Raw genomic sequence first — 11355 nt, 5'->3', positions numbered from 1 at the left:
GGCCAGGACGAAAACCGCATTGTTCCTCCTGAATCCGAGGTTTGACTATCGGTCGAATTCTCCTCTCCAGTACCCTGGCATAGACTTTCCCGGGGAGGCTGAGGAGTGTGATCCCCCTATAGTTGGAACACACCCTCCGGCCCCCCTTCTTAAAAAGAGGGACCACCACCCCGGTCTGCCAGTCCAGAGGCACTGTCCCCGACCGCCATGTGACGTTGCAGAGGCGTGTCAACCAAGACAGCCCAACATGACCAATATTGAACATATAATTGAATTTATACATTTATGACAATCACCAAAAACTGAAACATTTTGAGCTTCATAAACACAAATGTTAAGGCAGAAGTGTTGCACTGAAGTGCATACAGATGTACAGGTAATCATAATGTTATGCCTGATTGGTCTATGATCAAACAAACATTTCTACCAAGAGTCGATGAGTCACACTCTCTCTGTTACAACCAGTCCACTGTGGTAGCATCAGGCAGACCGCCACCATCCTGTCAATGAACAAAGAATGTCTGAGGACAGGGGACAAGGCCACAGTCCACTTCCGCTTCATCAAGACCCCTGAGTACCTGCACTGTGACCAGAAACTGGTGTTCAGGGAAGGACGCACCAAAGCTGTGGGCACCATCACCAAGGTACTAGAGCTCATGCCTCTAAATTTTGACCGTTAAGGGCAAAGTGAGAATCAAAACAAACATGAGCAGTATCCCATCCTCTCTCTTTGCCCCTTCTGCCCCGTCTCTGAAACTAGGTTAGCGACAGCTGTACCAATCAGGTAGCACAGCAGTAATAACCGGCTCCAGAACTAATGCGTACAGAATGTAGAGCCTGTGGTTTTCGGTGTGATTGCAGTGACACTGTGTCAAATCATTAGGTTTACATTTTAGCAATATGCGTACATATGTCTAACGTTGTTTGTAGCAGATGTATCAGCAGTAACACAAGCAAATTATAGAGGAATGTTTTTTTTTCCCCCAGTAATATTGATTCAGAACTAATGTTCAAGCCACTATCACATCAGGTTTAATGTTACATACTTGACACACACAACATTCTAAAGTAACTGAGTTGTGTGTAAAACGAGAAATGTCCTGTTATGATTTGCTAGTTGTATTGATGGTGTTAATTTTAACGTCTTATTAAAATGCTACATGGACTGCAGTGTTATGTCCAACATAAACCAAGCAATAATCACCTAATTTACCTTATTTGCTAATCCAAGAAAAAACGCGCTGCTTTCTGCTAATTGGACAACAAAACAGTAACGCTGCAGTCAGTTGGAATGACTTCAAATTACCACCAGAATACTTAAATACAAAGGTACAAAACTATCTCCTACTGCTAGTGTATGTGTGATCCTGATATATTATTCATTGATATAAAGTTAATTTCAAAAACAATATAAGATTAACTAACATTGTATGTGCTTGTAATTTCAGCTTCTCCAATCAGTGAACACCCAGGCAGCTAAGGCCCAGCAGTCCAAGACACAGGCCTGTAAGAAGACTTTTAAAGATGGCACATTAGCCAGTGAGGAGGTTGGATCCTCAGCACGAGCGCCTAGTCCGAACAAGCTACAACAGCAGCTACCGGTGAGTCAAGTTTTATAGCTTTATAACGTCATATATTTAAAGGAAAACAAGCGAGGCATGTAAAATCTGAACAACTTGAAAAACCTAGAAATAAAATCAACTGGACTAGGTTTCTAGGTCGAAGACGTTTCACCTCTCATCAGGTCTGATGCCACCCTTTAGTACCGTACTCGCTCATGTGCCAGTACCACTTATGGTATGGCTTAATGGTAATTAGATTAACTTCACACTGACTGGGCCACTCATTAGGCAGTATAGAAAATATTTTAGTGCTTCATGTTGATTTTAAGACGAGTGTTGACGACACAAGTAAAGCAGACTGTGAGCTCTGATTCTCTGCTCTGTCTCTCTGTGATAGGGAGGGAGGGAGGGGCACCCACAGACGGTGTCTGTGAGCGCACACAAAAGTGGACAAGATGATAAGGTACAGTAGTTAGTATTTTACTGCGATAAATCAAATCAAATAGCGCCAAATCACAACAAAAGTAATCTCAGGACACTTTACAAAGTAAGGTCTAGACCTTACTGTTATCAATATTATGACATAGGGAAAACCCAACAAATCCCCCTTGACCAAGCACTTGGCGACAGTGGGGAGGAAAAAACTCCCTTTAACGGAAGAAACCTCCGACAGACCCCAGCTCTTGGTGGGCGGCCTTCTGCCTCGACTGGTTGGGGTGAGTGAATAGAGGAGAGACAAAAGAAGAAAAGCAACAAGACACAACAATCAAACACTGATCAGGTCAATGTGGCTGGTGAAGCAGCCTAGGCCTATAGCAGCATAACTAAGGGAGGGCTCAGGGTCACCTGATCCAGCCCTAACTATAAGCTTTATCAAAAAGGAACGTCTTAAGTCTAATCTTAAAGGTAGAGAGGGTGTCCGCCTCCCGAACTGAGACTGGGAGTTGGTTCCATAGGAGAGGAGCTTGATAGCTAAAGGCTCTGCCTCCCATTCTGCTTCTGTGGACTCTAGGAACCACAAGTAAACCTGCACTCTGAGAGCGAAGTGCTCTGTTAGGATGATAAGGCTCTACGAGGTCTTTAAGATACGATGGAGCCTTGTCATTAAGGGCTTTGTATGTTAGGAGAAGGATTTTAAATTCTATTCTGAATTTTACAGGGAGCCAGTGGAGAGAAGCTAATATGGGAGAGATATGATCTCTCTTGCTAGTTCCTGTCAGTACTCTGGCTGCAGCATTTTGGATTAACTGGAGGCTTTTTAGGGAATTATTGGGACATCCTGATAGTAAAGAGTTACAGTAGTCCAGCCTGGAAGTAACAAATGCATGGCCCAGTTTTTCAGCATCACTTTGAGACAGGATGCTCCTGATTTTCGCAATATTCGCAGGTGAAAGAAGGCAGTTCTAGTGACTTGGTTTATGTGTGATTTAAAGGACATATTCTGATCAAAGATGACTCACAGGTTCCTCACAGTAGTACTGGAGGCAATAGCTATGTCATCTAAAGTAACTATATGGTTAGACAGCAGATTTCTAAGGTTTTCAGGCCCAAGCACAATAACTTCAGTTTTGTCAGAGTTTAGAAGTAAGAAGTTGCAGGTCATCCAGGCCTTTATGTCTTTAAGACATGCTTGAAGTTTGACCAGCTGATCTGATTCATTTGGCTTCATAGATAAATATAACTGAGTATCATCTGCATAGCAATGGAAATTTATGTTGTGCTTCCTGATAATATTGCCTAAAGGGAGCATGTATAAAGTGAAGAGAATTGGACCTAACACAGAGCCCTGTGGAACGCCGTGACTAACTTCAGTTTGTGTGGAACATTCGTCATTAACATGAAGAAATTGAAATCTTTCTGATAAATAAGATTTGAACCAACTTAGCGCAGTTCCTTTAATCCCACTAACATGTTCAAGTCTCTGCAGTAAGATGCTGTGATCAATGGTGTCAAAAGCAGCACTGAGATCCAAGAGGACAAGTATAGAGACAAGTCCTTTGTCCAAGGCTAGGAGAAGATCATTGGTGACTTTCACTTTCAAGCGATAACGCTCTATGTGCAACAAATTCCAGCAGCAATGGAGCTGGTAACTGATCAGACGCCTGTTAAATAAGCTAAACACAACAACAAACTTGCAGAAATGTGACAGCTTCACTCTCCCTGCAGTCAAAATGCCTGGTCCCGTACACTGCTTGTTATGCTGCTTATCGCAAATTGATAACAAAAAACAAATGCTCATTTTATGTAGTACTCGTATCAGTACTCTGTGTCAGTGAGTACTCAAACTCACTGTACCTGGTCTGAAATTGAAAAAGTATGTAGTATAAACAGTGCTAGCTAAACTTAATGGTAGAGTTGACCTTGCACATCAATGGCTTTAAGGGTCATCACACTAAAAGGATTAAATTTCTCTCCAGGTCTAGTATCTTTTGATCAAATGATACAATCGCTAAACTTCAAATAATCTTAGATTATGTAAATATGTCTAAAAGCAAAGTGTTTACTCTAGAATTTAAGATCTTTTATAGCTTTTCATAGTCAGAATTATTACACAATAAAGGACTATTACCATTAATTCAGACTTGATTCCTAAAAGTAATTTAGGATTGAGCTGCTCTGAGTTGTCCTGTAAAAGATTGAAGATAAGTGTCCTTATGACAAGAAAACTTTTCAGTCAAACTATAGTCAACACATTTTTTTTGTTTAAACTGCTGTTTAAGATGCTTGTTTGCTTTTTTCCTACTTTTGACTTTAAATGTCGGTTCATTGTCCCCTCTCACCTGCTTCACCGTGTCCCTCCTTTAAGCGACTTCTCTTCCTCCCATGTTTATGCTTTTTATTCCAAAAGTCTGTCCATAATATTCTGATTTCGTCTCCCCACATGGTTATACCTGCATCCCTCATCATTCTTTTTCATCTACTCACCAGCTGATCCTCACTCCGCTCCCTGCTCTTCCTTCGTCTTCTTTTCTTCAGCTTTAATAGTTCACTTTTCCGTTATCTCTTTTGCCTCCCCTCCCTCCTCTCCTCCCTGTCTTGGCATGCTGCGTCAGACAGCGGCAGATGAGGAGGCTCTAAGTAAAGATGACAACAAAGAAAATGAGGTAAAGACGTTTCTGCAGACTGTGAGAGTCATGATGAGGCTCTGTCTTCTTAAGCTTGGATGCCATTTTGTTAGTTTCCTACGCTTTCTAAATTTTACAAACTAATTTTTTTGAGCATGCCTACTCCTTTTCAGTACAATCTTTCTTTATATTCACCGTTTCAGACAGCCTGTTTTACTGCTAGCTACCCAGTTGGACTTTAGGTACTTTACTCTTCGAAGTGAAAACCTGATTGATAGTGCTTGTTCCTTATGCCAAAGCAAGGTCTCCTAACAGAGTTCTCCCAGACTATGAAATGTAATGATTAAAGATTTTAATGCGCTTTTAGAAGTACTGCATTAAGTTAACTATTTTGTTTTCCTCCCCATTTTCTGAATGAAAACGAACTTGTGCAACTTGAGGGTTTTCCTGTGTATTACAGTGGATGTGGGCCACCCCACCTGAACTGAAAACCATACAGTACCATATACTGTTACAGTTATTACCAATAAGACAACTGTCAGAGGTGCAACCTTGTGAGGGTCCAAAAAGATTACACATGAGCCATGCATGGTACCCTGGCTCCTTAGAGACATAGTAAGATCCTAGCTTAGTTTAAGTTATTGAGAGAACAAGTTATTAAAATGACAGCAGGGCTGTACACTGACATTTATTTTTGGGGCACTGGTGTCACTAAATTAAATACACAGAAGCACAATTATTTATCCAACCTAAACTGAATTTGAGAGGTAGCCTAATGAATGCTAATTCTCAGAGAAGGGTTTGCAGCCACGATGCTCAGTATACAAGGGAAAAAATATACTGTGTCTCTCACCAGTTTACAGCAGGCACACAAACGCGACACCACATTTCATTTTGAGGCGTCATGAAATTAACATTACTTAGTGACTGACTGACGTGTCACCAGTGTGATCATAAAAATAAATGTTGCCAAATGGTGACAAGTTTGCATCCCTCACTGCCAGGAAAACCCCTGAAGCGATGTGGCTTACTACCTTTTTCTTTTTAGTTCTTCCCCTCAGAGAAACCTAACCCTTTTCTTACCCTGTCCAGCCGTTTAGTTGAAGGCACAACTAAGAATTCCATTCCCTGTTTCCCACTTTCCCCTGCTGTCTCCAGTTGCTTAGTTTCTAACATGACTGTGTTCCTGTCTGTGTGCAGCTCAAGGCAGGAAGCGGAGGACGCAGGAGAGGTGGTCAAAGGCATCGAGGGAAAGGCCTGAATCCTGCACCAATCTCTACAGCAGTGCCTGCGGGAGCAGCAGGCACGGGCTAAAAACACCACCTTTCATTTCCCCTCAGCCCATGACATCGCTTTATAGGGAGGAAGAGTGACGGCCTGGCCCTCTGGTGGCTGGTTACAGACTGACTGCACGTTTCTTTAGTATAAAACAATTACTGAGCAAAAGAGTGATTAAAGAGTGACATTGTCATTTTAAAGCTTTACTGGAATAGTTACTTACAGATCTAGTTTTGATTATGTAGCCGGAGATTTACTGCAGTTGACTGCAAGTTCTAGTTCTACTATCTAACATTTTCTTTTTTAAATGCAAACATTTTGGGGAGTTCATCTTGTTTACAGTTCTTCAAAACTTGGTTTATAGCATTAACAGGTTTTCCCAGCCTGCAGAGGCATCAGTCACTTTCCCTGCATTAACATTTTGCACCTATCAGGCTTCTGTTTCCTCCTTCTGCATCCTAGTGTTCAATATATTGGGCGTAATGCTCGTATTACAGATGACACCAAGGTTGGAGTGTATATTTACTGTGGCATCTGTCATTTGAGGAAGTAAACTATGTTCACTAGATGACAGAATATTTCTTTAAAAAGGCTCCTGGTTTGGAATTTACGGAACTGAAGGTGAATTGAGGGGCACAAGTATCTGACATCGGCTAAATGAGGAATGTAGATGAGATGATAGCTTACCCTGTCCTGTTCTGGGTGGTAGCTAAAACTGTTCTCTGAAAACAGAAGTGGCATTTGGTAAATTTTGTGACCAGTTAACAGAAAAGTTCTTGTCTATCCCTGGGAGTGTAGCCACAGATGCGCTGCTTAGCAGTCATCACCTGTGATGAAACATGTCCCTGGAGATGAAGAGCAAAGCAGCCTAAGCTTAATCCTGCACAAGAAAGGTCATTTACTTTGAAGCTCTTTTCTGAGAGCCCTAAGAGTTTTACTAGATCTACTTCTGAGAGAGAAAAGGTCTGAATTGTCCTTCCTTTTTTCACACTCAGTGTCTAGTGTCAAAGTGGATTTGTCATATCCAGACAAGCTTTAGCTAACATGTTTAAACTAAAAGCTGTGATCAAGTGCTCTAGACATGGATAAACTCACAAAAATTGGTGAGCAAGCATGCTTATAGAACTTGAACTTTATTCCAAACTTAAGATGATGCTTCTTCAGAGCTTAACATACAACAACTGCCCACTTGTATGTTGTAATCTCAGTCCCGTGGAAGGCACATGGCAGCTGAAATATCAGCTTAAGTTTGGAATAAAGTCTGTGTTCCTGTTTTTTGCAAGCATGTTTGCTTGCCAATTTTGTGGTTTTGTCATATGTTAGCATGGTACACGTCCCTGTGAAGTCACTTAGACATTTTCTAAGCCAAACAGGTATAAGCACAACTTCCTCCAAATCTAATGCAGCCTGACCTGCTGCACAAAAATTATACATCCATTATTTTGTTAAACTATTTTGATACGAAAACTCGTGTTTCACACGTTAAATGTCGAAAGCCAAGTAAGAACATATTAATTCATTAAAATTGTTCTACCGTGACTTGAGTGTCTGCACATTCTCCGCACTTCACGTGAATGAGCAAATGGCTCCAAAACTGAATTTTCAAAACTGCCTTCAAATACAAATGTGTCAGACACAGCAAGTCGATGTCTACGAGTTAAGAATGCAGATCATGTCATACACATGATCACATTCAACTTAAATAAATAAAAACAAAACAAAAAACTAAACTGAGTTGCTGCTTTGTTACAACCTGTTCTTTCACCCGTCTTATGAAGATTGATGGTCCTCTTCCCAGTGTTGAGTTTTAGTTGGGAGGTTACACATCGTCATAGTTTGGGCCACTGAAGGGGAAATGCCCCTCAGGCTTGGGCCTTCACATGCACACGGCTTAGTCTGTCATGAAAATTTTAAGAATCTTTAATTGTATGACGATCAGTAACACTGAACGGCCAGAGTATTTCTCCCTTCTACATATCTCTTTTGACTACACCAGTAGTGCATGGGTTTATTTTTGAAGGGCTCCACTTTGTATGTATGTACAGAAATGCCAGTTTTAAATAAAGATGTTATTGAAAACTGATGTGGGAAAAAAGCTTTTTATATTTAAGGATTTCAGTTGATGCTGTTAGCATCGCAACAAGATAAAAGGAGGCTATCTGTGAAAGTTTGCAGAATATATAACTTTATATTTTTTCAATTCCATCATCATTCTCCAATTAATTGCAACAGACAAGTGTTCTTTTCCACCTGACAGTGACTAATGGAAAGTTCTGTAATGTGCAGTGAGAATCGTGGAGATTTATGAGACTGCACAATAACAGTGTTAAATCTAAGGGAATTCAGTTAACTCCTTTCTGCCCAGTTGGTTTGTTTACAATGAAAGTTCTGAATGTGTGCCTGTTCAGCGGGTAGCATAGCTCGGTGGTTAGGCTGACAGGCTAAGATAGGGACAGGCTGTGGTTTAGTGGGGTGCCTCTTGAAACACGGAGACACTTTGGGAAAATGTTGAAAAAAGCTTAATATTTTAAAATGTATAAAAGTAAAAAAAAACAACAACGGTTGAATAGATGACAATGTCCTTAAAAAGCTGAACATTTTGATATTTGAATGGTTTTTCTAGCTGAAAGTATGTGGGCAGAGTGGAGCGGCAAAAAACATACGGAAAAATAATAAATAAAGAACAGGATAACAACCGTGTGGATGCTGACTCAGTATCCACACAATAAAAATGCATGAAGTATTTCAGTGTGGTGTTCTTTTATAAATTCCCGCCTGAGAGTTTCTGACCAGCTGCAGACTCATCTCACCTCGAAGAAGCACAGGCAGCCGTCTTTTCCCAGCTTGCGCAGCAGCTTGGCTCGTCTTGTATGGATTCCATTCTTGCAGCCCTGCAGAGGCGGTACACCTGGCAGGTGGACAGATGCAGCTGTCTGCAGAAGGCGAGTCCCATCACACCCATGTCATCTCTGCCGCAGTGAAAGGCGCACGACAGTGATGAACGCTGGGGGCCAGAGGAGAGACACTGATGGTTAATGCACTTAAAAAAAAAAAAAAGTACATCTGTCCAGTCCAAAAGTGTTTTTGGTCATTTGTGTGGTTTCAGTTTTGTAAAGTTGTAGGTCTGTGTTATGTCACTAATTTTTTATTTAAACCTTTCTATACTACGATAACTGGATCTGTTTTATTCGTCAATTCCTTGTATGTACTACTATATAAACATGACCAAAAAATGAATAAACTGAAGTGTAAAACCAAAATAATAAACAACAGTGGTAAACCGTCCTCACAGAGGGCGGCTGAGTCCACAATTAGATGTCAAATGGAAGCAACAGTATTGTTCCAAAATAAGACACTGGAATATCTCTGCACTGCTTACAGGCTGTTTGAAGAGTCTGGTGTTTTGGGAGATGATTCTACTAAAATAATATTTTAAAATACACTGTAGCTTTAAACCATATTTACTCTAAGGCCAAAAGGGGGGAAAAGGATAGATGCTCTGAAAGAAGCTCTCCAGCACCAAAGACTGTTAAATTCTTTGAGAAACTAACACAATATGTAGTTACAAACCATGCAACAGGATTAACTAAGCAACCTGGCTAATGTTTAAGAGAAATGCAGATTTACTCCCTATAACTGACCATTCTACAAGTCTAAAGCCATCTGTTCCTCACACTGGAAGCATACTGGTTCACAGTTGGGCAAGTAATCACCAACGGGGAGTTGTGGAGACACATTTGAAATTGCTTTTCACACAAACAACATTTCATGGCTTTGGGCTACTTCACATGACAGCCTGCTACTGATGCAAGGAGCTTTCAATCAAATTTGTTCCAGAGGAGTCAGCCTTCTAGCCATAATGCCGGTTTTCCAAACAGCAGGCCTCAGTATGGTCCTGTGGAACAGCTGAAGTCTCGTGTCCCCTTGTGGACCCGTCAGCTCATTTTCACAGGTGGTGTTCACCCACATGGCATATAATACAAGTGGAAATGGGACTAGCCTTTGATGCAGAGCCTGGGATCAATGAATGACTTGATGAATCTAGCTGGGGGCATTTCAGGGTTCCACACTAACAATTTATGAAAGCATTAGACACAACCCCTGCACTGTGCCTCTCTCCTCTTCATTCTCTTTGTTTTCATGCCGGCTGCTTTCTGAATCTCCCCTGATAGAATCTCACGCCAGCTACAGTTATTCACCATGTCTCCCTCTGGTTTTAGTGGCTTACACACCATTCAGTCGCCAAGTCTGCGAGACTTAATGGTCGCTGTCAAAATATGCAGCGTCGCTGTGCCATTTCAAGCGTAGGAAGGGACTGAGTTGTTTCTTTACTGGCAATTTTGCCAAACTCAGACTGAGGAGTCAACAACTTGAGTTCCCAAAAGCTAATCTATTGTACTGTTGCATCTCATTTTATCAGTTCAGACTCCTATTTGGACAGTAAGTGCAAAGGAAAACTTACACTAACTCACCTTTAACAAATATTACAAGCAACCCAGGTGATGAGTCAATATAATGACAACATGATCACAAAATGTCTTTCAAAGAGAATATAATTCATAAATCTAAAAAATAAAGGATTGATTTTACTGCCCTGTTTGGTTTTGTCAGTATATATAGTTCCCCAGTTATTTCACAGCTTTGCTAGGACCTTAAAACGTTAACACACATTAAATGTGACTGACACAATAATACATCAATCATTATAATCCAATGATATGATATTCATTGATGTGAACTGTGCCATTCTGCATACTTTTAAGTACATTTTAATACATTTGAACCTTTAGATAACATTATTAATGCGAGACTACTTACTTGTAAGAGTATTTTTACACTAAGTTACTGCTACTTTTACTTACGTTAGCCCTAATTATAGCCCAAGATGCTAGCAGGATGACATCCAGAACAACAACCGGTTAACATGTTTTTCAAAAACCATCTTGACATTTTAGGAGATACAGATGTCTTCCTACTAACAGTCTGATATCACTGTCGAGGTGTGCTCCGGTTTGACCGCAGGAAATGCCACCATGTTAACTACGTAGTGCACTACTTACCCTCTGCCATTATATTCAAGTGTCTGAAATATATAGTACTCACAATAGAACAAAAATAAAAGCCGTATCCACAACATGCGTGCAATACTTTCTGCTACCAATCCCACAGTATGCCGAACCAATAGTTGTGAAAGTTGTGTTATTCTATAGCTGGTAGTAATGACACAAAAATGATGATTATTAAGTGATTAAGATTAAAATCTGAATGAATGTACTGCTCAGTATGAACAAGGTGATTTTGGACACACCACCTATAGATATATATGCATAGATGACACATCAGGGCTTATCAGATATGTCTCCAATATTCTGGTGAAGAAAATATTTTATCAAAAATACATTTGCCAACCAGCTGTGTTACTGTATGTGTCATCGTGTTACGTAGTCCTA

At 40.6% G+C, this 11355-nt stretch overlaps 1 protein-coding gene across 3 annotated transcripts in view; it reads left to right on the top strand.

The window, feature by feature from the left end:
• Nucleotides 1-7953, top strand: part of LOC109970358 (GTP-binding protein 1-like) — a 22487-nt gene extending 14534 nt beyond the window's left edge. For all 3 annotated transcript variants that reach the window (XM_020617861.1, XM_020617863.1, XM_020617864.1), the window contains exons 12-14: nucleotides 466-644; nucleotides 1449-1601; nucleotides 5828-7953. In XM_020617861.1, coding sequence (XP_020473517.1) covers nucleotides 466-644; nucleotides 1449-1601; nucleotides 5828-5941 — 446 coding nt within the window. In that variant the 3' untranslated portion in view covers nucleotides 5942-7953. The remainder of the gene's footprint in view (nucleotides 1-465; nucleotides 645-1448; nucleotides 1602-5827) is intronic.
• Nucleotides 7954-11355: the final 3402 nt, after the last annotated feature.

This window comes from Monopterus albus, unplaced genomic scaffold (genome assembly GCF_001952655.1).
Source record: "Monopterus albus unplaced genomic scaffold, M_albus_1.0 scaffold195.1, whole genome shotgun sequence".
NCBI classification, from domain to species: domain Eukaryota; kingdom Metazoa; phylum Chordata; class Actinopteri; order Synbranchiformes; family Synbranchidae; genus Monopterus; species Monopterus albus.
The sequence above is the reverse complement of the archived record's forward strand: the minus strand, read 5'-3'. Positions and strand labels throughout refer to the sequence as shown.